Here is a 27,011-nt window from a genome sequence, read left to right on the forward strand (position 1 = left end):
CATTTTTCAGTCTCAAGGTCGTTATGAGATCATGCTTAGTTTGCAAAATATATTAAATGGCTTAGGAGCTGCTGCTATCCCCTGTCATAGAGATATTTACAAAGCTGCCCGATCCTGTTTGACAGATCGATCCATGGCAGTACGCTGTGCTGCTGCAAAGGTAAAGTGCTTTAATAGCTGTTTTTATCAAGTAAGCTCCCTAAATAAAATTCTGGTTTAATGGATTACGAGCACAGCAGTGAATACATTGTTTGCTTATCTTTATTTCTTTGATGTTGCATTGGCAGCAAAAGATCAAGTTTTTTTAGTATGAAGCAACATGCTTATTTTGTTATGGAGAACTTTGTATATCATGTAGCAAACTAAAATTTTTACTGAGTGCTTTTCCATGTCAAAACATTTTTATTTCCCTTTTTTGTCTAGTGTCTTCTTGAACTTCAAAATGAAGCAGTATTTATGTGGAGTACAGACCTGGATAGTGTTGTGACCTTGTGTTTTAAATCCTTTGAAGGTTCCAATTACGATGTACGATTAGCAGTTTCAAAACTTTTAGGCACAGTATTGGCTAGAGCTCTAACATCTAAACAGACAACAGGTAAAGTTTGTACTTTGCTGATTCTTTATCTGTAAAAATCTGTCAGATGATAAGAAACTCACAAGTTCTGTTGAAGCCTGAAGTAAAATCACAATGTAAGCTTCATCTGGCTGGTCATCTCTGGTTTGGTCTTTTTTGTAACATTTTTCTTGTGAAGTGTTGTGGTTTTGGTTGTGTTAACATATATATACATTTGTAACATAACAAACAAGGAAAAATATTTGGTAAAACTGGTTTTCTCTGTTAGAAGATTGTTATTGTATGGAGAGAAATTAGTAGCCTCAAGAATTTAAAGGCAAGATTGCATTAAACAACTTAGAAAACACTAAGGCTTGAGAGAATGTCTCTTTGTCAAACTAAAGAGTAAAGGATATCTTCAGGCTGTTTTTCCACAATCATCAATACCGCATCTGGATTGTCTAGCAGTACAAATGTGTTAAGAAACAGAAATGAGCGTGTAGTTTTGTTCGCTCAACAGACTACATAAATTTCTTCTAACAGACAGTACTTGATCTAACTGAAGCATTCTGGCACAAAGTTAACATCTCCCATCTTCCATGTCATTCAGAATGGGTGTTCCTAGTCCAATCTTAGAGGCAAAAGCTAAATATCTAACTGTAATCTAAGCAAAATACCCTGCATCCTGTTATAAGTGTGATTCAGACTGTTCTGCTTTTAATGGCATCAGGGAAGACCTTCAGTACAATAAGCAGCAAATGACAACATTACATGCCTTTAAGCCCAACTTAGAGTCATAGAATGGTTAGGATTGGAAAGGACCTTAAGATCATCTAGTTCCAACCCCCCTGCCATGGGCAGGGACGCCTCACACTAGGCCATGACTAGACCATGTCACCCAAGACTCCGTCCAACCTGGCCCTGGAACACTGCCAGGGATGGAGCATTTATTACTTCTTTGGGCAACCTGTTCCAGTGCCTCAGCACCCTCACAGTAAAGAACTTCTTCCTTACATCTAACCTGGAGTTCCCCTGTTTAGGTTTAAACCACGTTACCCCTTGTCCTATCGCTGCAGTCCATAATGAAGAGTCCCTCCCCAGCATCCTTGTAGGCCCCCTTCAGATACTGGAGAGCTGCTATGAGGTCTCCACACAGCCTTCCCTTCTTCAGGCTGAACAGCCCCAACTTTCTCACCCTGTCTTCGTGTGGGAGGTGCTCCAGCCCTCTTATCATCCTCGTGGCTCTCCTCTGGACTTGCTCCTACCTTTCAGAATTCTTGAGACTGTGGATTTTCATTGAAGACTCTGAAGTCTTGATTTCTAAAGTATTTTTCTAAGAATCTTTTGGAGAGAATTATTGTATTGCAGAAAACAATCAGTATTTATCTTTTCCCAATAAAGTAAAAAAAAAAAAATAAATAAATAAAAACAACAAAAAAACTCAAAAAACCCAAAACTGAGCTTTTTATGGACTCAGTACTTTTCTTTAGAATTACAGCTACATTGCTTACAAAGTTTAAAGTGCTAAGATAAGGTTAAATAAGAAGCTCGTCAACTGTTTGGTTGGCTTTATTTATTTTAGTTATTTTTAGTAAAAAAGAAGAGAAAGCTACGTGAGACAGAAGATAGGTGAGGCTGGAAGGGGCGTGGGGAGAGGTGGAGGAAGCAGTACATAAACAAGTGTGTAGTTCTGAAGTTTCTATATTGTATTCAGTTACCTGCTGATACTGGGCTGGTTTTGGGGGTTTGTTTGGGGTTTGGAGGTTTTTTGGGGGGCATGATTATCTCAAATCCTCTCATTCATTTTTCCGTTTCAATACTTGGAAGAGAATGAAAAATGCACTGAAAATTTTAGGCCACTTAGTTTGCACAGTGTGCAGTTGTCATGCTGTTTGCACACACATGCCCCAGCATGTATTGTAATGAACTTTCTGTCAAGAAATAAAACAACAGAATAGGAATTAAGGATAAATAATTTTCCTAGAAGATCATAAGCATATCCTATTATTCTCATTCTTCTGTAGGGCTAATTTAATACTGAGGTGAGATATTTTTGTTTCTAAGAGAACTTGTAGCTGTGTCCTTAGCTGGCTAAGCACAGCAGAAAGGTAATCTGCTGTTTCTGGAGTTTGGAATAGAGGGTTACTTTGATGGTAAGCTGGAATAAGTTAGTCAGGGCTTCCGTGAAGCTGGGTGGTAGGAATAGGCCGTACTGACCTTTTTGTTAAGGTAGTTTAGATTAGATGGTAAATACTTTGGGAGGGTAAATGTATGTGGACATATTAGGTGATGGCCTAAACTATTTAAAGATAGCTGAATCAGAAGAACTTGAAAAATACTTGGGTTTGCTGGAACACTGAGTCCTAGAATGTCTTCATTTCTATTGTGAAATTATGCTCAAACAGCATTTGAATTTGATTATGGTACTGAACTTGTGCAAGTCGTTTTTTCTAAAACAATTACGAGTTGAAACTTTTCTTCTAAAATGTAGCAAGCTCTACAGAGCTGTTCCTCTAAAGATTTACATCTATTCTTAGCATCCACCAGGCATAACTTCCGCAGAATCTCTTTGGAAGAAGTGATGGAGCTGTTGGGAACTGGATTTCTGCGTGGAAGTTCTGGATTTCTACGAGCCAGTGGTGATATGTTGAAAGGGACCAGTTCAGTCAGCAGAGATGTTAGAGTTGGAGTCACTCAGGTTTGGATTACGTTAGTTATGATTTTTTGCTAAAAATTCCTATAGCTGTTTTGCGCTCCATGTATTTCTTATTTCATCCTTTTTTCTATCCATGATGAAATGTATGTACTTTAAAATAAGGATTTACATCTTGAGTTATGCTAGAATGAAAAGACTTTTGTTGTTGCTTATTGTTTACCTGATAGTTTGCATTTTTCAAAATTAAATATGTATTACTTCTGAAAGCTTCATGTGATATGAATTTCGAGTGATATAAATAAGGACTTTCTTCAAATAGTTAATTTAAAACTTAACACCTTATGTCTAAAAATGAAAGGGAAAAGTTACATAGGGAATAGTTTCCTTCTATATAGGGACATTCCCAGTCCTGTTCTGAAAGAATGATTTTGCTTTGAGTAAGTGCATGAAAAATAAGGGAAACAGAATTTAGTGAGGAAAAAAACAAATATCTGTTTTGCTGTGTTCCAGGATGATCAGTTAGAGGATGGAATCTTGTTAACTGAGCAGGACTGGAGTCAGACCATATAGTGCATGCTGGTAAAAACAGTATAAATTTTTCAGATAATATCAGATTCACTTTTTTCTGGAAATAGGATCTTAAACAGCATTTACATGGCATGACTACAGGCATGATGAACTTTTACTTATCAAACAGCTGTATTTTAATATGTTACAGTCCCCACAGCTATTTGGTAAGTCCCCTTTGCCAGTAAAGGGGCTTTTTCCATTCATTTCAACTTCTGCAGTGTAAAAAAATCTGTAAATTAGCCTCAGTTACTGATAGAAGCTGCCAGACTTTGCTCTGAAACAGCTAGAAGGTGCTCACAAATTGTCTTCCATGCTCAAATCATGCTGGGTGGAAGCATTAACTTCTGGCAGAGAGACAGAAAAGCTGGAGAACAATAATACCTTGACAGCTATTTGCCTAGAAAATGCATGCCAGACTCCTAGGGTGTTCTGTATACGTGGTGGTTTTATTAGTTTTCCAGGAATAGATAGTTCACTGTTTTGACTATTTGTACTGCTTTTTGGAGGTTGTCTCCTTTTTCATGCATTTCTATGTTAACACAATAGTATCTGTGCTAGACAGTACACTCTAACTCTACCAGAACTAGTTAAAATAGTGCTGTGTTTCTTTAAGGAAAACTTGACAAATTGTGCATATGTCAGTGCTTGCGAGTAGAAAACGCTTGCAGTTATAAAATGTATTAATTACTATGTGAATTGCAGCTTTTTATAAATTAAAAAGTAAGAAAACCACTGAAGATTACTTCTTGCATATGGAAGAAGAATTTATATTTATTCACAACAAAGCCAGGTTCAAGATGTAGTTGTAACTGTAGCCATGGCAGTATGACTCTTCACAAGTCTTATTTATTCTGTTAAATTCCTCAGTTTTCAAATCTGTGAAATGGGGATAATGTACTGGTACATTATGAAGCCTAAGTAGTATTTGTCGAGCTATTAGATGCTAACAGGATCGAATAGTACAATTTCTCCATTTATAGAACTTCACTTTATGTGAATAATTTTGTTGTTAATATTAGACACGAGGCAAAGTACAAACGAGGCAAATATAGAAGTTTGTTGATGTGGGCAGAAGTTGTGGACTTTCTTATGAGGAATTTTGTGCATTCATTTGCATATTCTCATTTTTTGTATTCCCTTTTCTTGATGGTAACACATCTTTTCATTAAAAAATCCAACACGTGCACATGGAAAGCATTTGTAAGGGAGCGTATTATGTGGCAAAATAAATGGTCTTGTGATTAGATTTGTAAAGTGACTCTGCATTCTTTGTCTTTGTTGTGACAAATGTAGTCTTTTTATGGTACCTCCACTGCAAGGCAAACAAATTCATTGACATGAAGAGCAATGCTTGGGGGCTGCAAATATTCCCTAATTCAAAGCCTATAATAACAAAATTCTCTCAGGGTTATGGGTTACAGTTTTGTAACATAGTAGTTCTTAAAATGCATTCATACATTAAATTTGGGTTCCATGTGCAGAATGTTAAATAGCTGGAAGCTGTTGTTCAGTGAGACCAAACACAATGTTTTACATAACAAGTGCCTGTGCAGGATAAACTGCCATTTCTCACACTCTAGGATAAAATAACATGGGCAAGCAGCTTGAATTAACTTACAGTCAAAGCAGGCTATAATATTGCTAGTACAGTTTTGATAGTAATTTATGTTATTTAAATAGATTAAAACAAAAATTACAGCTACCTAAAAGTGAGAATGTATGGGATTTGTGGATGTGTAAATGTATAAGTAATATCAGTTTAGTGATGTTTTAGTTGTGGCAATATGCAGAGATTAAAAAAATAAATGTATGCAGGATAGTTGGCAGTGGTTTTCTGGCTGATATTGCTCTAAAATATGTTTTCTTTTCAAATTTCTTCCAGGCATATGTGGTATTCGTCTCTACATTAGGAGCACAATGGCTTGAAAGGAACTTCTCTGCCTTCTTTTCCCATATTCTGTATCTCGTGTCTCAGTCTCACCCTAAGGCTATTCAGAGTCAGATAGATGCTATCAGCTGTCGCCGCTGTGTTTCATTTATCCTTCGAGCTACAGTAGGAGGCCTTCTTGGGGAAAAAGCTCAAATTGCAGCTGCCAAGGAGATTTGTCAGGCCATCTGGAAACTGAAGAAAGTTGTGGGTATGGGTCTAACAAGATTATCCATTTGGGCCTCTGTTTTTCCTTTTTAAGTGATTGTCTAACTTCCTAATCCAGAGACTGCAGAAATAGAATATATAGTACTGATTTATTACCATAATAATGTAGAGGGCTTTTAATGGACTGCTTTGTTTTTAGCTTAAGCTGCTTATTTGTTTGTGTGTGTATACTCACACATGTGTACACGTCTCTTTTAACACTCTTCCCTGGTGATATCATTTTAACCAATTACAAATAAAATAATAAATACATGCAGTAATAACATACAGACAGTATTGTAAGATAAGTTAGATTGGCAGCTAATGTATGTCTAGACAGATTCTGCTGCCTTGTTCAGAGCAGCTGACACTACTGATGGTTCAAAAAAGAAGCATTTGTTTCGTGGCTGACAAAATGAGCATTTCTCCTGGAGAAAGCATCTCTTGCATGATAAAGTCTTGTATACAGCTTCCAAAAAAAGCTGCTTATCTCCCACTATTGTCCCTGTAGGGAAAAAGAAAGAGAATGCTGGGCATAACCGGTCATCCCCTGGTATACAGCTGCTTCTTATATCCCAGTTAAATATCTACATGTTAAATGTCTCAACTGACATAATCATTTATGTCTCAAAAGATGAACTTTCCAAAACCTCCAGATTTTTCCCTCCCTTTTTATTCCCTGTCCCCCCTCACCTTCTTGCTTGCTCACTTGCACTGTTTCACTCTTTCCTTCTTTTTTGTCCTACTATGTAGTAAATGGCAAGTTGCACCAAATCATGACCTCTCCAAGTCACTTTCAATGAGGCTGGGAATAGCATGCTTCTTAATAGCCACTGTTCCCTATCACTTAAAGATAAGGAATTTGGTAGTTTCCATTTCAGCTTCCCACCTGCCCTCACAGATATTACTACACTATCCATGTGAGTAATAGAAATGTGCTTGTCTCAGTGAAGGTAAACCTTTATGAAAACAGTTTGGTCAATAATAATAATGGTAATGATAAAAGCTCGTTTGACAATATAAACAACTTAATCAGAGCAAAATCTTTGTTGTGATCTGTTTGTTTCATTCTAGTAATGATTTCATGGGGATCTTCCTATATTGTGTTATCAGATGCTGCAATAAGCGACAGTAACTTGGAAACAAGAATTAGTACAACAGATGTGACAGCAAGTCAGCATGTGCTTGTGTGTGCACTTCAGGAGCTCGGAAGTCTCATCCATGGCTTGGGAACTACAGCAGCACCACTACTACAAGATTCCAGTACAGGTACAATCCCTGAATTATATTGTGAACCAGAATACAAAGTGCATTCATTTGTTCACTGTGATCTTCTCTGATTTCTTATGGCTAGACAGTCCATTCTTTCAAATCTGCCGGGATCCTTTGTCTGGCATTGACCACCACAACCTTCCTTCTGGTGTGCAGTCTCCTCACCTGGACCTCCTTAGTAGTTCTATCGTTTTCTGTTTTCTTCCACTAAACTAACAAACCCACAAAAAACAATGAACAAACCCCACAAAAAACCCCATAAAAACAGAACAAGGAAGGGGTTGGTTAGCTTACATGCTGTAGGAAATCTTCAGGTATTGACCAAGGAGTTCTATATCTTCTCTGACCTGCAATAGTACATCAAGTAAAAAAAAAAAAAAAAAAAATCCATATCAAATTTAACTCTGTTAAGGGTTGTATTTGAAGTCCAACACTTCATAATGTTTACAGTAAATCTGTTCATTTGAGCTGTGTATCTTCATCTGCCTTTATTTAGCTGCATTTATTCTGGATGTGTTCAAGTGGACATCTGTTTCCATTAGATTTCTGCTTCCTTAAGAATACTTACACATATTCTGTGCATGTTGATGGATGACTGTGTAATATGTTGGGTTTTCTTCATGTTGTTACTTTTCAGGGTAACTTTTTTGAAAAGTGTTTAGGTATTTCAATTGGTAAGAAATATTTCCCAATAAAAATCAATAGAACTTTTTAAAGAGAAGTATGAACACTGGATAGTGGTGTGTTCACCAGTCCTTTGTATACATTTTTGCTTGTTTCACAATCTGCTTGCCTATTTCTTAAGTGTGTTAATGCATTTTATTTTTCAGGAGTTCTGGAAGCAGTAATTTCTGTCATTCTTCATCCCAGCATTTCAGTTAGACTAACAGCAGCTTGGTGTTTACGCTGTATTGCAGTAGCTTTGCCCTCCTATGTGTCCCTACTGTTGGATCGTTGCATTGAACGTCTTAGTACACTGAAATCCTCCCCAGAAGCGGTAACTGGCTACGGTTTTGCGGTTGCTGCTTTGCTGGGTGCAGTAAAACATTGTCCTTTAGGAATTCCACATGGAAAAGGGAAGGTATGGTCTGAATACTTTACTTACAGGCAGTTTGGGGTTTTTTTGCAGTAGAATTTGCATGTATTCTTTATGACATGATCACATAACCCAGTATAGTAATGATATACTTTATTTCCTCGAGAAAGAGATTTTGAAGCATACCATAAGTCAAATAAGCAAGTGTTTTTCTCACATGTGTCAGGATTTTGAATTTATCAAGAAATGTCACGAACTACTTTATTAAACCACTCATACTGTTAACTTTTTCTTATGAGGAAGTTTGCTGCGGGGTAAGTTTGTTGTTTTGGGACAGAGGTCAATTCTGTGGAGCTGTAAGGACTGACATTGAACAGCCTAAGAAAAGGTTTACCTGGAGAAAACATTTATTCAGTAGAGTTACATTTTTCAGAATTTCAAACTAAATTATTTACAGCAAGATCAAACCTTCTGCAATTCTGGCCCAGTTTGATGTTGGCTTAAATTAGAAAGCTGTCATTTCAGCAGTGTTAATGGTGAGAAAAGGCTAGTTTGGAGGAGACTTTGCCAAAGGAAAAGATTTTTTTTTTATTTAAAAACATGATTAAACGTATATACACAGACTATTTCATGCTGTGATGTTGGAAACAAGTTTCCTAGGAGGAAACTCATTCAACCACAGTTTAAACCAAATTAAGATTTCCCAGGCCTATTAGTGACTCTCCAGCGTACAGTTTAGTCAGTGCTTACAAAAATAACAGCAATTATGTGTTATCTTGAAAATCTTTGGTCAAGTCCAAAGAAATCTTTAATCAAGTCCAACAGATACATACTTTCATTTCTTTTTACAGAATGTAACAGAAACCAGTTTCATGCATTAACATAGTCTAACTTGCAGTCTCTCCAAGATCCAGTCTCTCCACTAGCACAGATAGGACATACTGCGCTCTGAAGTTTTAGGGGTATGCAGTTGTAGAAATACAGACCAAGAGATGCTGTTTCTGTCTCAATGAGAACTTCATCCATGGAGTTATACTCACAGTTGGAACACCACAGCGCAACATAAATGTCAGCAGTACATGCTAATTCTTTGCGTAATGTAAACACATTCTCAGTTCTGAAAATACCTTTTCTGGAGCCAGTGGACATTAGAGAAGAAGTGGCACACTTTTATTCAAGGATTGTGAGGGGTTTTGTTACTTACACCGCTATAAGACGAAAGGAATGCTTTAGTACTTTTGAAATAATGTCCCTTTGTAGTGACTTGCAGTGATTCCAACCCACCCTTTCTGCGTTGTTGAGGACTAACAGTTCCATGCCAGTCTTTAATAGACATTGCTAGCTACAGTTCTCCACATTAAAAGTCCCAATTGCTGATGAAACAATCTATAAATGTTAAAAAAAAAAACCAAACAAACCTGAAAAGCCTGTTTTTCTTAGCTTTTGAAAATTTTTTCTCATGATTACTGAAAGACCATGGGGAGAGAACAAAATTAATATCGTTTGCCCAGTCATATAGACAAGAAGTGCCATTCAAATACTATACACCTAAGTAAGCAGAGCTAAAGTTTCTATTTAACAGAGAAACTTAATTCTTAACAAAGATTTCTTTTAGAGGAAAATATTTCATCCTCTAAATTCTTTTAGAGGATGAAATAGGGCCGGGAGGAGGTATGGGAGGGCACGGAAAAGTGTGGGAGAAACACTGTTCTGTGCTAAACTGGCAGGGGGGAGAACAGAGGAGCTGACAAAAGCCCTTTTCCATTCTCTCCTAGGAACACTGCCAGATTCCAGACTAGCTCCTCTTCTGAGGAGCTGAAAGAGACCAGTGTTAAATAGAGCAGTTTTGAAAAGGAAATATCAAACATAGACAGTAGTGACCTGGACAGAAGCTGTGTTATGTTAATGTATTTTCCTTTGAGAGAGTGGTTAGAGTTGCAGGCAGAACCTATTGAGGAAAACAAAATAATTAGTGGGTTTGTATGTATTTAGCATTCGGTACTAGTGCTTACAGTTCAAAAAAATCCTTCAAAAATGAGACATCCTAGTACGTAGAGAGAAAAATAGTCAGAAATCATTAAACGAAATCCTTTCTAGGATGTTTATCTTACAGGTAATTTAAGTATACTAAGCTGTTAGTGATTTTCAGTAGTATAATTTAACAAGGGTACTGTTTTAGAATCAAATATTTTAAATCTATCAGGAATCTGTAAAAATAGATTTCTTCATTTGCAGCCACCTGATAGCATTATGGAACTGGGAAACTAACATTTTCAAAATATTGAGTTTTGGAAGTGAACAAATTTCAAACTTACATAAAGCAAGCTTTCATGGCATGTTTTATAAGCGTGAAAATAAATTTTAGAAGGATGTTGTCTACACAATCCAAATAAATAATAATGTGCAAAAAAAATGATAGAAGGATGTTGTCTATACTGAGGCTTTTCATGATATTGATAATCACTCTTCTTACTTGTAATACTAATTTATAAGCAGTTTGTTTTGGTGACCAGACATAATGCAAGATGTAAAAAATACTTTTTGGTGTATGGGAAACATGATTGAAGCAAACCACTTGCAGAATACTTTTAGCATTTGTAGCTGTAATTGTCCATAGACACAGTGCATGTTCTTACATGTAAACTTTAGGTAGCTCATGCTTTAGTAAGAGTGCAGATTGTCACCTTACATTTAGCACATATTAGTAGGCATGTGCAATTATTGCAGAGAAGCTAAGATAGGATTAATTCTTAACTATACTAAGTTGTTTGTTTAGTCAGACCATTTGTTGATTAAAATACTGACAGAGATAATGATAGACCTTATTCTAAAATAAGGAGAAAAAGACTGTTATCCCTCTCACAGCTGCTTCTGAGCTCTAATTCATACGTCTCATGCTATCCTTTTTCTACATAGTGACATAAATAATCAGAACACTTCTATACTTGCAACGCGGTTCTGTGAGAATTGTCACCTGTCATTGTACTGCTGATAAAAGAAAGGGGACAAAGTAGCAAAGTAACTTACCTAGTACCCCACAGAACTGTCGAAGCCATCTAGTACTGAAGTTGGTCATTGCAACTTCATGAGCCTGAGTTTATTGCCAGAGTTTGAGGGAAAGATAACATTCTATTTTGGGACACTGAAATAGAATTAAGTATCACAGCAAATAGAATTGAAATTACGTTTGGTAGTTACTAAAATGCTGATGCTCTGTTTTTCTCTTTAACTTTGAAGGTAATCATGACAGTAGCAGAGGATTTGTTGTGTTCTGCTTCTCAGAACAGTCGCATTTCACTGCAGCGAACGCAGGCTGGATGGCTGTTGATAGCTGCCCTCATGACATTAGGTAGTAGCTTTCTACAATTTTTCTTAAATTACATCAAGCTGTTCTGTGTTCTGTCTCTGACTTTGGTTCTTTGGTTCTTTGGTTCATTTAATTTACCCCTGCAAAATAATACTAAAAAAAACCCCTAATATTAATTGGAATATTTAGAAAATATTTCTAAATAAAAGTGTTATTTCTTTTAAATTTGCCATTAGTTCATTGGGAGCAAAGTCTGAAAAACAGTGACTGAATGGGAGCGGTATTAGTTAAATGTAGAAGATAAGTTTCAAAGTCAGTCCAACCAGATGTCACTTCATGTCCACTTCATGTCAAGTGGTCATGAAGAATTGCACTGATATTTTTTTAACATCTATGCCAGTACAAAATGAGCTAATCATTTCTATTTCCCTCTTGTCAGGCATTTAAATCTTACAGAACTTTCTGATATTTACTGGTGGTCAGATTATTGACTGTGATCACTAAATTACTAATGAAGAATGTATTTTATCCATTTTGTTCACATTTTTAAGGCATCTTTCATATTTTCAGCTATTACTTTTGCCCAGCAGCTCCCAGGTTTTTTCTTAAATATGGGAAAACACACCTTGTGCATTAACCTATAACAAATGTTTGCTTTCCTGAACATCGCTATTGCTTATTACATCTCTTATGCTGGTGATCCACAGGGTCTGTGTTTAGTAAAACAGATGTTCTGGTCGGCTTGGTGGCATACTAATATATGTATCACTGGGTATGTAGTTATGTATGAAAATGGAGTACCAAGGCAGTAAACATTTGAGAAATTATGTATGAGAAGGCTGGAAAAATAGCATAAAATTTTGCTCACCGCTGTGAAGATTTTGTGAATATAGGAGAAAGAACCAAAGAGAAAATTTTAAATTTTATTAATCCTTACATTGGCATGATAACTGTCAACATTTACAGGTCCTGCAGTTGTCCAACACCATCTGCCACGAATGCTGTTACTGTGGAAGTGCATCTTTCCATCATCTCCTAAAGACTTAGAAACGGAGAAGACGCGAGGAGATTCATTTACTTGGCAAGTAACACTGGAAGGTCGTGCTGGTGCTCTCTGTGGTAAGCGGGATTTACTGTGTCTTTCCCTGCATATTTATAGTTGGGCTGTTTATTTATTTTTCCTTCTGAAAGAACAACAATACTTCATTGGATGGTAAAGGACGTATTAACTCCCCAACATACATGCTTGTGTATGTATATATTTACTTATGTATAAATCTGTTTCATTTTTGTAAAAACAAACAAAAAAACCAAAAACAAGACCCAAGATGTTTTTTTCTCTTGCTCTTCTAATCAGTCGATTTCCAAGCAGTAAATGGTATCAGGAAGGTTGCTTCTCTTCTCTTGTTTAACCTACATATCACAGTAATGAATAAAGACCCAAACTAGGGGGTGCTCTGCTGTTTATACAATCTATTATATTTGGTAAATAGCAGTTCTGTTCCTAATAGGTAACTTACTGTAAGCAAAGTAGAAGTCAAACACATTTGTGAGAGTGGGAAGACTCAGGTAAAAATTACAATAAGAAGATTGCAATTCTCAGCCCTTAAAGAGTGCTATGTATTTGGCTGCTGTCTGGTGTGTTGCATTTTTTCATCATGAGATGCTGTGAATTTGTGTTTCCAAGAGGTGACTCCACTGATCTTCAGATATAACACAAATGTATTTCAGTCATGTATTCTAGAGTACTAAAACGTCCTTTGCATTACAGAAATGTGAACCCTAGTATAGTGATCATCCCGCTCTCTCACTATTAAAATCTATAGGGAAGTGTGGAGTTCAATAGTAATTTCATTTTGAAAGTAAACTAAGAAATTAACCTTTTAACCTTTTTCTTTTCTTTTTTTTTTTTAATATTGTTTATTGTCTAGGTACTTCTTGAAAATTAAACTCAAGTTTAATTTTCATAAATAATGAAAAGTACTTTGTACATAGAAGTTGTTAAAATCTTAAAGTACAGTAATTAAGCTAATTTTAAATATAAAACTAGAGAAGTAAGCAGTAGATCATCTAATCATCATCCTTCCCCCCTTTATCTTACTGTTATCATGAAGTTATGTTCCATAACTCAATTCATAACAAAAAGCAAAAAATACTTGCAATTATATACGGAATTAAAAGTCAGGGCATAAATGTCCAAGCTGAGACACCAAAACATTGCATCTGGAAATACAATTTTTTTCATTTCAGTTTTCTATCAGTATCTTTAATTATTGGTCAAAATATTTAAAAAATAAAATTGCATGTTTTCTTCTACTTTTAAATGATTAGTGAGGTAATAATGTGATTACTTCACTAATGTGACTTTTTTTCTTCTAGATATCTTGCACTAAGTAAGTTAAAATCCAATTCCTTTTCTAGCTATCAAAAGCTTTGTTTCACACTGTGCTGGTCTTCTTACGGATGAAGTTGTTCAGAGACTTCTTCCTCCTCTTCCAAGTGCTGTTGATTTATTGACACAGTAAGTGTTTGTATTGAACTGTTAAATGAGATTCTGATTTTGGAAAGCTACAGAGTAATCTTCTTGTATTTGGTTTAGTGCACTTTCTGAAGAACTTTCGTTCCAAGGTACAAAAATTAGAGTACAGAATTCAGCAGTATAGCTGAAGGCTTTAGCTGGCATGATAATGTGTTTGCAGATTCCAGTATTGTGTAAAAAAGTGAGGGAAAAAATTATAGCATGGTTTTGTTAAGCTAGTGTTTTTGTTGTGCTTTTTTAATCAAGCATACACATTCGTGTTTATTCATGGCCATTTTTTATAAAATAAAAAATAGTTCAAGAATATGCTTGGACATGTTTTAGACATGGGTATTTTTTATATTTGGATTAAGAGCTAAGACTGAAAGGGTTTTATAATTTTTAAACTTTTGCCTGAAGAATAGGTAGTAATGTATTTGGGCTCTAAGTTAACTGACTTATTCACACAAAAAAGTTAATTATAATAAATATAGGTACAAGAAAATGAAAGAGAAAATTTTTTTTATTTCTCTAGTTTTAAATAGAAATAAGGTCTGGGAATGGAGAGCAGACATTCTGTCAGAACATGTGAAATAAATTGTTTTGCTTCTTCTATTGGTAATGCAAATCAAAACTGTACTTACATTCAGTACATTCAGTAGAGTGGTACAAATGAAACCGGAGGTGGTACATAATGCTTAAAGGCTTTAACATCACTGATGTGCTTTTTATATTTTAAGGCTTCCTTCAATATATAAATCACATGGAAATTCTTTAAAAACACCTTCAACAGTTTACAGACATAAACTTTACGAACTACTAGCAGTATTGCCTCCAAAGACCTACGAAGGTACGTATTTCCTTATGAAGAGAAATGCATTTAAACTACCATGGTTTCATTTTCGAATTTTTGTTCAACATATATTCAGATAGCAAGAATTAGTTCCTTTTCTAATAAACAAATTTTATTCCCTCTGTTTAAATGTAATGAAATCGTAGTGAAGTCACTGTGCTTTTGAAAAGCTAGTGTTCGTGATCTTCTTCTCCCCCATTGCAAATAAAGACTTTTGTCCTATTTTTAGTTGAAACTTGAATGTAGACAACCTTGCAATTTTAAACTATTTGAAGAATTTACTTTCTTTGACGCCTATTTTACTTTCCATTGAATTCTAAATCAGAAAGGTGTAATCTTAGCATAAGTTAATTGCGTATAGTCCACTGAATTTCATTTACCTGTTTCAGATATATTACAGATATAGTAATCTGATTCTGTGCAGATTGTGGATTAAAAAAATAGTATTTAAAGAAAATTTTCAACAGAATCAGGGCGTAGACTTATCTTTCTGTAGCAGAACATAACTAGCAGTATTTAAAATCTAATCCTCTAATCCAAGAACTATGCACTGTAGTTAGGTCTAACAGTTCAGCTAAAACATTAAATACCTTTTTCACCTTTAAATTGTTTGCCACAGAGTACTGTATGGACTGAAATAAGGAACTAGAGTAGTTTTGTCAGTAGTAAAGAGACGTACACTGTGTTTCATCAGGACAGAGAATATCAAGAAACGAGGCACTGCATTGGCTGTGTCCTCTGTATCATAGAGGAAATCCTTACTCAAATAATCTGCTCCATCTAGTGGCAACTGCCAAGTGAATCTTTGTAAAGATAAATCCCTGACCTTTGTCTTAAAGCTGTTGTCACATTAGAAGTCTGTAAATAACACTCGAAGCATAGTGTATAATACACATTTGTGACTTGGGCTTTAACAACTGAAAATGACACCTCCATCCCTTAGAGCAAGTTACTTGTTTTGTTATTACAGGGGCAATGCCATATAGAACACAAATATTTGAGTCTGGGTGGGTTTGCCGGTTTCTTATCACAGAATGGTTAGGTTTGGAAAGGACCTTAAGATCATCTAGTTCCAACCCCCCTGCCATGGGCAGGGACGCCTCACACTAGACCATTTAGCCGAAGGCGCTGTCCAACATGGCCTTGAACACTGCCAGGGATGGAGCGTTTACCACTTCTTTGGGAAACCTGTTCCAGTGCCTCACCACCCTCACAGTAAAGAACTTCTTCCTTACATCTAACCTGGAGTTCCCCTGTTAAAGTTTAAACCCATCAGCCCTTGTATTTTTGCTAGTCCGTGATGAAGAGTCCCTCTCTGGCATCATTCTTGATCTAACTTCATTGAAAAATATACAGTGTTTTACAGTGTGATTTGCAAAACCTAACACTTGTGAGCGAGCATCCTAGCTGAGGATGCTGCATTCTAGAACCAGTAAATAAATAAAAAGTTTAAAAGATTTGTGATAAATAAGTGGTCACCCTGCTGAAAGCTTTGTAAATAGTATTAGAATCAAACCAGTAATGCGACAGATGTAGTCTCAGAGTTGTCCACTTGTTTGTAATACAGCAGTATGAGAATGGGGAAAGAATGGAAATGAATATATTGGCAGAGCTTATTTTCAAGGTCTGCTATATATTTTAAAGTATAAGTATGCATCATTTAAAAATGCAAAAAGAGTTTTTAAGGTAAAGCTTAAACATGTACTGTTCTTTCCAGTATGACAGCTTCATGCAGAAACTGTGAAATAAATGCAAATACTAGGATTTTTAAAAATACTTTATGATTATGGAACCAAGGATGCTTTTTTCAATATCTAATTGTAGTCATTACCACTGGGAAGAATTTTAGGAATACTCCCATGTTGCAGTCTGGCACATTTTGCATGGCTCAGTGACACACTGAATGAGAAGCTTCCACCAGTTCATGGTTTTATTTCTTTTCTTTTAATTTTCTTCAACCTGGGTAGTTAGCCAGGGGCTAGAAACCTGCAAATTGTTTCTTTTTGAGAAAATTGATGGTGGGAACATATAGTAGGAGCTGTAACTCAAGCTTTTACTGTTTGCAAATAATGTGCAACACTTGTATTCTTTAGCACAATAGGAACAAAACAAAATACCCAGCAAAATAAACAGTTGAAAGCAGATTCTGTATTCATAGTTCCAGCCTCTTTCTTGATTCAAACCTTTAGATTTCTGAGGCCTGAGATACCAGGACTTGTTTAGGCTCTGCTAGGTCCTTTCCTGCTCTCTTTCTGCCTCTCTGATCTCTTACTGCTTTCTGTCATCACTGAAAGTTGATATCTGCTCAAACAGCAGAGTTTTATGAAGGCTTACTGTGAGTGTACGTGAGTAGTAGCTGATTTTTTGCATTATTTCAGCAATGACAAATATGAGCAAAATGTATTGGGTTAACTTGAAAATCAGTGAAATACATGTAACATGCTGTAGTTGCTGTCTTCCATCATGTGTGAACGGTTAAAACTTTGCAATTTAGCTGATCCAAAGTATGAACTTGTTAAGATGGGAAAAGCTAGTTCTGTTTCTAAGATGATGATTCATATTTGTGATAGTTTTCATGTGTCATTAGTTTTGTATTATAATGTGCTCATGTTTTTGAGGCCAAAACATTTATTTCCTGTTAATATAAAAATTTTAATTATTATAATGTCCAATTTGAGAATTTCACACGAATCATTTCAATAGTTTGCATTTCGATTATTAGATTTGATGTTTTCTGTGGCCTGAAATTAATGTGTTTTGTCAGGCAACTCATTAGGGTTCTTTTCATTCTTCAGCTTTTTGTGCTTGTTATGTCCCACTGTCTAAACCATAAAATTGAATACAAGCGTTCACTTCTCTTAATAGAATGAGATGAATAGCTAGAATGCTGGAACAGCGTTCTGGCTCGGTACTTTGAACTGCTTTATACTGGGGTAATATTACTTGACATGTTGAGGATGGCCAAGCATCTGGGGCTAAAACAAATGTTAATTTGGTTAAAAATTGCTGAGTATCTCCATTAAACTTTATTTGAAAAATGTTTTCATAGGAAGGGCATTTTTTTCTTTTTTTAATTGTGACCTATAATAATGGAAAATGCAGTTTCTAGTTGTTTAATTATTATTGTTTTTTAAAAGGCTCTGTTTCTGTCCTTTTTGCACACTATCTGTACGGCTTGGAATATATTTGATATTGCTAGCCTTTTGCATTTAGATTTAAGATAAGCATTTGGGGAAAAATTACATACTTGCTATTTAGTCAGGGAGGCAGGCAAAGCAGCAGAAGCTTGGAGGAAGAGAGCCTGGTGGGGACAGGGGATTGGAGGTAGGGAAGTCACCTTTCTCAGATGTATTCAAGATTCAGGAAGGGTAAAATAGCTGATTGGAGCTACCAGCTCCAGCTGTACAAATGATTCTGCTCATGAGGTGCTGATAACTGTGCCGTCACACGTGTTGGAAAATTCTAAGCAACTTGAGTGCAAACGGGTAATGGCGTGATCATCTAACAACAAAATTGAATGCAAAATACTGATATGTGGAGTTAAGCCTGCTCTTAATGCTAATACTCTCCATTTCATGAGGACTTGACTTTGCAATCATAGTGCTCTGGAGGTAAATTTTTATGTAATATTTGCATAAAGACTGTGTACATTCTTTAAGATCAGTTCTGCAGTGTTTTTCAACACATTTTACTGAACAGATAAACTAGACCTTTCTCATCACGTGTGGTTCAGTTCTAGAAATGTTCTCTCACTGCAGGGGCTATTTTAAAAACCTGAAGTAGTCTGACTTAGAATGCCTAATGTTGCTGTTTATGTATAATGTACAGTCTTGTTTGAAATAGTATGTACCAAAATATGCAATAGCTTAAGCTACCAGTGTAAATTATCATAATGTAACCTACAGTAAATTCCTCATGCTTTACTTTTTGCAAACTCCTGAAAGAGGGGAGTACATTCTGCAGCTTTTGGTTATTTATCAGACTTGTGGATGTTTTAAATTACCTCTGCTTGCCAAGTCCAAGTATTCCTGTGTGGTTATGTAATACATTCCACAGCATTAATTTTCAGAAAATGGAAGAAAATATGGCTGTGCTTGTAACTGCCTTCTTCCTCTATTTTAATTGTAAATGTAACTAACTTAATGGGTTAGCAGTTGTATGGCATTATGCCTTCTGTAAAGGTAAAAGTCTCTGGTTTTCAATTTCTAGATTGCTGTATGTGCTTAGTTTGCTAATCTTAGTGCTCTGTTGTTTCCCCTGTAGCAAGAGTGTTCTCTAAGTAACTGTTTGAAGACTTAAGAAAAATGTTAGATGGATTTTGCTATTGCAGTATAAGTATGTTGCTCCCAAAGTTGCTTGTGGCAAGTAATAAACTGTAAATTTTGAATTTTTTTTTTTTTCCTTTAATTTAAAGGAAGCTTCTGGGCTGTTCTGAAAGAGTTAGTGGCTGACTTGACTGTCCCAGATAGCCAGATTGATACCTCGACATTCTTGCTTCCACCCCTTTGTCATGAGAATGATCTCCTTTTGCTTGGTCCCTTACTGCAGGAGACTGACCACCGATTTATTGAAGAGCAGGTACTTCTTGATCTAGTATAATCATGGGGATATATGTTCATACAGTATTAGTTATTGGGTCAGTGGTGGTTTTGACTTGGTCAAAAATATGGCTATCACTTTTTCCTTCTTCCAGCTCCTTTTAGGTAACAGCATTGCTGGTGGCAGCCTGGAGTATGACCCGTACTCAATTTGTGAGAAAGTTGCACAAGGTGATTCAGTACCTAAACCTCTACCTCCCGTATTGTCTGTTATCAGCGCAGCAACACGTTTGTTTGGAGTTATGTTTTCCCATGTAGCAGAATCTCACAGGTAAAGTAGTAACTGTAACTGGTGGGGAATTTGGGCAGTGCTAAAAGATGGTCCCAGTGTTTGAGATTGAACACTGAAGAAAACAGTTCTGTAAGCCATCTGAATAATATAATTCAGACTAACAAATTATTGGACTTTCTGCTTAAAGTTACTCACAACAAAAAGGCATATCTAGCAAGAGGTTACTGTCATTATAATAAATTCTGCTGACCAAGAACAACGTTTTGTTTCAATAGCCATATCAAAATTGAAGTTCATTTTAAGAGATAGTACACGATTATTATAGTGGTCAATACACAGTTACCTGAAGCCTTAGACCAAAGACGGCAAAAGAGGTAAGAAGCTGTAGCAAAATTTAACCAATATCCTGCCTAATTCGTTAAAAAAAGTGGATGGGAAGAAACGAGTGTGTGTCTTAATTCTGTCAAGGTACAAGAATGCTTGAAAGGGATCACAGACTTGTCCTGGGTTTGTGTGTATGTACCTTCCTACTAGACACATGGCATTTTGGGTTTTTTCACATTTATACGCACATGGGTTGCTGAGGCATGAAATTTCTCAAGATTTTTGCATGCTCTTGCTTATTCTGTGTGCTGCTGGTATTTTTCTTGAATGCAACGTTAGAGCAAATCAATTACTTTTTAATTAAACAGCTTTATATTTTCAAAGCCAACTGCAATTAGACCTCAGATCATGATTGTTAGAGGTAGTGATGGTTTTGTTCATGTGAGAGGCAAGTGCTTAGCATATGAGTCCTGAGGCTTGTTGTCTTCACTGCTTGGAATGCTTGGATTCAGTGTAATCCTGAGGCAGCTGTTTGTATATGAGCATACCTGCCAATAAAATTGTCACGTGCTTTATCATATGTTTATTGCATTTACTTCATTATTTTGTCTTCACCAACTGCTTGTTTTGTGGGTTTAGGGGTTTTTTCTGTTTTTCTGGGCTTTTTGCCACTACTGTCACCACATTGCTGGTTGGTTTTCTTCACTTCTTTTTCAAGACCTGATCTAATTGCTGCAGATAACTGCATTTTCCTTTTCTTTTCCCTCTTCCTTTCTCAATTGTAAGTCAAAATGCATCATTCCCATACACAGTTGCTTTTAATAGCATCTGTCTAATGTTACTTAGATATAAAGCAATTATTTGTGAATGCATGTGTTATAAGGAAACAAAGGCAAAAAGTTCATGTTCATAGAGTGATTACCTCATAGAATCATAGAATCGTAAGGGTTGGAAAGGACCTTAAGATCATCTAGTTCCAAACCCCCTGCCGTGGGCAGGGACACCTTGCCCTAAACCACGTGGTTCAAGGCTCTGTCCAGCCTGGCCTTGAACACCGCCAGGGATGGAGCATCCACAACCTCCCTGGGCAACCCATTCCAGTGCTTCACCACCCTCACTGTAAAGAACTTCTTCCTTATATCTAATCTAAACTTCCCCTGTTTAAGTTTGAACCCATTACCCCTTGTCCTACCACTACAGTCCCTAAGGAAGAGTCCCTCCCCAGCATCCTTGTAGACCCCCTGCAGATACTGGAAGGCTGCTACGAGGTCACCACGCAGCCTTCTCTTCTCCAGGCTGAACAGCCCCAACTCTCTCAGCCTGTCTTCATACGGGAGGTGCTCCAGCCCTCTTATCATCCTCGTGGCCCTCCTCTGGACTCGCTCCAACAGCTCCATGTCCTTTTTATGTTGAGGACACCAGAGCTGTACACAGTACTCCAAGTGAGGTCTCTATTCTAATGTAGAATACAAAAATGTTTTGAAGTAGACAGGAATGCCAGTTGAAGGAAAATGCTCAAAAGCTAGGGTAATAGATTTGTTCCACCTCTGTTTCTATAATATATAGGTTTTGTTATGTGTTTTAAAATAAAATAAAAAAGCTTGAGTTGTTTCCTTAATTTTTGATTCTGTGGTTTCTTTTCTGGTTTTGTTTAAGGCTCCAGGTGTTAGAACAGTTGTTGAATTCCATAAAGCAAACAAAAGGGTCACGCCAGCAAATAGTACAGCTAAATGTTGTGTCAGCCTTTTCTACTTCCTTAAAGGTAAACCTCCTTTGTTTCAGTCTCCCTCTGTGTCTATAACATGGCATCCGTCAGTTTGAATGTTTCTACATAGAACTTCTTGTTTTGATTAACAGTCAAAGTGAAGATCAGTCCTGTTTTCTATGATAATATATTGGTTTGTGATGTCACAATTTTCTTAAGTGCATAAGAGTCAGAGTTTAATTTTTCCTTTTTTTTCATAGAATGGTTTTGTTTAGAAGGGACCTTAAAGATCATCTAGTTCCAACCCCACTGTCATGGTCAGGGACACCTTCCACTAGACCACATTGCTCCAAGCCCCGTCCAACCTGGCTTTGAACACTTCCAGGGATGGGGCATCCACAGCTTCTTTGGACAACCTGTGCCAGTGTCTTGCCACACTCGCAGGAGCTTCTTGTTCATCCATGCAGGCCTCCTGGTGTTCTTGTCTGACTTCCTCTTTGTCAGGATGCATTGCTCCTGAGCTTGGAGGAAGTGATCCTTGAATATTAACCAGCTTTCTTGGGCCCCTCTTCCTTCCAAGGCTTTATCCCATGGTACTCCACCAAGCAGATCATTAAGAGGCCAGAGTCTGCTCTCCGGAAGTCCAGGGTAGTAAGCTTGCTGTGCGCCCTCCTCACCACCCTAAGTGTCTCAAACTCCACCATTTCATGGTCACTGCAGCCAAGGCTGCCCTCCAGCCTCACATTTCCCACCAGTCCCTCCTCGTTGTTGAGGACAAGATACAGAACAGCCCCTCTTCTGGTTGATTCCTCTATTACTTAGAGAAGGAAGTTATCACCAACATATTCCAGGAAGCTCGTGGATTACTTATGCCCTGCTGTGTTGTCCCTCCAGCAGATATCAGGGTGGTTGAAATCCCTCATGAGCACCAGGACTTGTGAATGCGAGGGTGCACCTATCTGACAATAGAGGGCCTCATCCAATCAGTCTTCCTGGTTGGGTGGTCTCCAGCCCTTGTCCCTGCGCTCCTTTTAATCTTGACCCACAAGGCCTCAGTCAGCTCCTCGTCTGTCCCCAGGCAGAGCTCCATGCACTTCAGCTGGATTTTAATGTTTTTAATGATGTATTCTTATGTAGAGTTAGACTTCTAATTCTCAAACCAGGAAATAAAAAGAGAGGAAATTCTCAGATAAAAGGGGAGGAAAATCAAATTCCTTCTGCAGGTCTTGTAATTTTTGCAGGTCTTGTAATTTTTGCATGACTGCCAGAAAAAGACATTCTGATTACTATACTGTCTTGCTGTTTAATATATTTAATATCTATTTTTAGCACTTGGCTAACTGCAAGGGAAGTTTAGGTCCAGAAGAAGTTAGAAAGTCTGCCCTGACCTTGGTAATGGGTGCCTTGGAAAGCAATAATCCACTCCTAAGATGTGCTGCTGCAGAGTGTTTGGCCAGGTTGGCACAGGTGGTTTCAGACACTGCCTTCACTGCTGGATTAGCACAAGTCAGTTTTGACAAGTAAGTTCATAAAGTATGGTAAGTTACTACTTGAGTTTATAAAAAATGTTTGATAAATCTACCTGACCCATATTATGATAATTTTTAGAAGCTGATTTCCTTCATGAATTTATGTCACTTCAGACATTAACAGGGAAAAGTACTGCCTGACTTCTGCTTGCATCTCTCAGTTTTGATGATCTTTAAGAAGATTGTCTAAGTAAGCATGTAGACTTTCAAATAAAGTAAATTGGCTGCTGTTCGAACTACACCATTAAAGCATATCTAAAACATTTTTGGTACTTCCTTCAGATAAGAGATGATAAATGAACTTAGAATTTTAACAGTAGAACAGTGTCTAATAAAATATTTCCTGATTATATACTAGAAATTCTATTTGGAAATGTGATTATTAGTCTCAGTCTTGGTGATTACACTAACAGTTTTTTTTTTCCCTTTTAATTAATAGGCTAAAATCTGCTAGGGATGTGGTATCAAGAACAGGTCATTCTTTGGCTCTGGGATGCCTGTATAGGTACCTAGGAGGAATAGGTTCTACTCAGCACCTGAATGCATGTGTTGGAATCCTTTATACTTTGTCTCAGGACAGTACTTCTCCTGATGTACAGGTACTTGTCACCTAAAAATGTTATGTTACAAATTAACTGATTTATATTCTGAAGTATAAGTGTTTTTTCTTGCAAGAATAACACTTCACAACCTCTTAGGCATACCTCACAGGCGATGGCTGGAGCAGCACAGGCAGTGAAAACCATAATCCCTGCTTGAAGTCCACCTTCCCAGCAAGAATTATAAGATATGGGAAGTTCTTATTTAATGATAAGTGAGGCTGATAGTGCTAAAATATGCTGGCTTCAAAAGCAGTATCTGATGTTTTAGGAATTGATTAATTTCACATTCACCTATATCTTGACCTTGACTAGATAGTGCCCTAGGGTTTTTTGTTCATGTCAGTTTTTGTCTCTGCTACAATGTTTATCTCACAGCATTTTTTGTTGAAGGGGTATGTGCTAAAAAGCAGGGATTTGTAGCCTCAATGTTGTAGAACTTGGTCAGCATACTTCCTTGAATAAGGCAAGATATTTTGAAGACTAATTCACATTATTTCTCCGTGACTAAAACTGTTACCTGTCAGAACAACTTTAAGAGACATTGAGTGTATTCAATGTTATTGCCTAAATGTTAGTTAAAGAATTTTTTTAAGCTTTATCTGCGGTATCTTTACACAGAAAAGAACTGTATGTTGACATGAAACGGATTTGGCTATTGGTGCAAAGTAACAAAGACTAAACCAAATCTTGTTTCAGCAACTTTGTTGTGGTTTGGGGTTTTTTTTCATAATACTCTTGTTGTTGCACATGGGACCATCAGAAATTTTACAAAGGGTAGAATGTATTTAAGAAATAGTGGTCACTATTAAATTAATGTGCTATCAGATTAATATTTTTTTACTTAACAATGACAAATTTTAAATGGTTCTTTTATTGCAGAACTTAGTTTCTTGTAAAATACTCAAAATGGCTTACTAAGCATCAGGTTCCTAAAGTTTCCTTCTATTACCTCTCCATTTGTCCCTTTGGAACCTAAGAGTGCAATTTTTATTACACTTACTCACTGAATTTCACTTGAACTATTAAATTTTTAAAAGATGTTATGTTTATTCTATTGTATAGATATTATGTGACTGCTTCTCTTATTTTACAGGCATGGGCACTACACTCTCTGTCGCTGATAGTAGATTTAGCTGGCCCCTTGTATCATGTGCATGTGGAACCTACCTTATCTCTTGTTCTCATGTTGTTGTTGACTGTGCCTCCTGCTTACTCCGAAGTTCACCAAAGCCTTGGTCGCTGTTTAAATGCACTTATTACCTCACTGGGCCCTGAGTTGCAAGGTACACAACATGCAATAGTGTCAGCTTTGTTTAGTTTAGCAACAAAATTGCTAAACATTGTTTGAATGTGTAATTCAAATTTTATCAGCAAAAAGTACATGCTAAGTGTTTTTCTTGTTGTAAGGCAGTATTTCAGAGACTATGCGTTTATGCAATCAAGATGACATGGGTGCAATTTTTCCAAAAATAGTGTCTCTGATGTTTTTTCCTTTGTTTGAACGGGTTCTCCAAGCCTTGCCTTCGGCTGAAAGTTCATACATTTAGCATGAAACAGAAGGTATTCATATTTCAAGGGTTAGGAGCCAGCCTGTGTCTTAGTTATGATGTAGACATTTAAAATATTAATCTAAATCAACTTTTAGATGGCTGGACACTGAAATTTCATTTGCGTCAGAGTATCCTTCAAGAGGATGAGAGTTATGGGTGGCTTGGGAAAAGGCAGGTATCGTGTTTTGAAAAAAAAGTTGGTGTTTTAAAAACAAAAAACAAACCCCTTTTTTTATTCTTGATATAGGCAGCAGTACTACAGTTGCAGCCTTAAGAACTTCCTGCCTCCTGGGCTGTGCGGTGATGCAGGATAATCCTGACTGCCTTGTTCAGGCTCAAGCCATTTCTTGCCTTCAGCAGCTTCACATGTTTGCTCCTCGACATGTTAACTTGTCTAGCCTTGTAAGCTGCCTATGTGTGAGTATATGTTTACTAGTTTATATGCTTGTGTTTTGAAACATTTTGTTCAGAAACAGTTAAAAAATACAGATGCTTGTTTAACCAGAGAAACTGATCATTGTGTAGGGATGAACTGTTCCATATCCTCCTTCAGGCAAGTGTTCTCTATGTTTTTGATTTTTTTTCCCACTTTCTGCTTCCGCTTTACAAGATGAGCACATTCTATAAAAATATTCGCCTTCTGAAGTGCTTGCGAGTGCATTCTGCTGCTGTTATTAAGGCCAGTTGTCTGGCAGGATATACCATCCATTACAGCTTTGTGCTGGATTTTTACCAGCTATTTTATGTTGGCCAGTTTTTTTCCTGTGCTGCTTTTTGTCTTAGGTGAAGGATTTAAAAAAAAAAAAACAAAAAACCAAAAAACAGTGTTTACTAATTACTGAGAATTGTTTTGTTTGGGTTTGTTTTTTCATGATGGTGAAAAATTGTAGATTTCTCTGGTTTGTAATTTCTGTAGCACTAATGCTTCAGCGTACTGACTTCTTGGCAGTCAGTATAAAAATTTCTGACACTTAAGTAATAGTCAAACTAGGTCTTTGCAAAAAATCAACAGAAGTCTTTTTTTCAGCCCTGCTTGAGAAAGAGGTGGGAGGGAGGTGTTTGTTTGCTTTTTGTTTGGTTTTACTTCCCCAAATTCTCTCTGTCTCTGCTGCTCTGAAGCACTTTGTTCTATGAAGAAAGCAAAAGTAATTTCCTGATAGTTATTAGCGTTGGTGGGTTTTCAGGGGCTAGTGAGGGTTGTGTTTGTTTGCTTTGGGGGGGGGGCGGTGTGTGTTGTTGCCTTTTTTTTTTTTATTGTTTTTTTTTAAATAAGACCACCCAGTCTCCTGTAAATCAGAGAGAAACAAAAAACCACAGACAGTAAGGTAGGGTTGGGGATTTTTCATATTTTCCTTCCATTATCTTTATTATATTTGACTAGAAACATGATCGTGGGAGCCAGGAAAAATTGAAGGAGAAGCTTTTTCAGCCCCACATTGTGTTAGGCATGGGTATACTGGTTGCAGAATAACTGGAATTCATTTGAAGCGTTTGTTCTTTTAAGAGATACCATTTTCTCTCCTCTGGGTAAAACACCTTTTTTTTTCTTGCATCGATAAAATCACAGCACAT

The 27,011-nt window shown here is 36.8% G+C and overlaps 1 protein-coding gene across 5 annotated transcripts in view; it reads left to right on the forward strand.

The window, feature by feature from the left end:
• HEATR5A (HEAT repeat containing 5A) overlaps positions 1 to 27,011 on the forward strand; it is a 68,808-nt gene that overhangs the window by 17,605 nt on the left and 24,192 nt on the right. For all 5 annotated transcript variants that reach the window (XM_030483754.1, XM_030483749.1, XM_030483750.1 and 2 more), the window contains 17 exons: positions 11 to 160; positions 424 to 595; positions 3,091 to 3,251; positions 5,662 to 5,917; positions 7,027 to 7,182; positions 8,016 to 8,266; positions 11,459 to 11,570; positions 12,495 to 12,647; positions 13,950 to 14,049; positions 14,787 to 14,896; positions 19,314 to 19,477; positions 19,593 to 19,768; positions 21,710 to 21,815; positions 23,088 to 23,278; positions 23,727 to 23,886; positions 24,983 to 25,172; positions 25,687 to 25,856. In XM_030483754.1, the coding sequence (XP_030339614.1) occupies positions 32 to 160; positions 424 to 595; positions 3,091 to 3,251; positions 5,662 to 5,917; positions 7,027 to 7,182; positions 8,016 to 8,266; positions 11,459 to 11,570; positions 12,495 to 12,647; positions 13,950 to 14,049; positions 14,787 to 14,896; positions 19,314 to 19,477; positions 19,593 to 19,768; positions 21,710 to 21,815; positions 23,088 to 23,278; positions 23,727 to 23,886; positions 24,983 to 25,172; positions 25,687 to 25,856 (2,757 nt within the window). In that variant the 5' untranslated portion in view covers positions 11 to 31. The remainder of the gene's footprint in view (positions 1 to 10; positions 161 to 423; positions 596 to 3,090; positions 3,252 to 5,661; positions 5,918 to 7,026; positions 7,183 to 8,015; positions 8,267 to 11,458; positions 11,571 to 12,494; positions 12,648 to 13,949; positions 14,050 to 14,786; positions 14,897 to 19,313; positions 19,478 to 19,592; positions 19,769 to 21,709; positions 21,816 to 23,087; positions 23,279 to 23,726; positions 23,887 to 24,982; positions 25,173 to 25,686; positions 25,857 to 27,011) is intronic.

This window comes from Strigops habroptila, chromosome 4 (assembly GCF_004027225.2).
Source record: "Strigops habroptila isolate Jane chromosome 4, bStrHab1.2.pri, whole genome shotgun sequence".
NCBI classification, from domain to species: Eukaryota; Metazoa; Chordata; class Aves; order Psittaciformes; family Psittacidae; genus Strigops; species Strigops habroptila.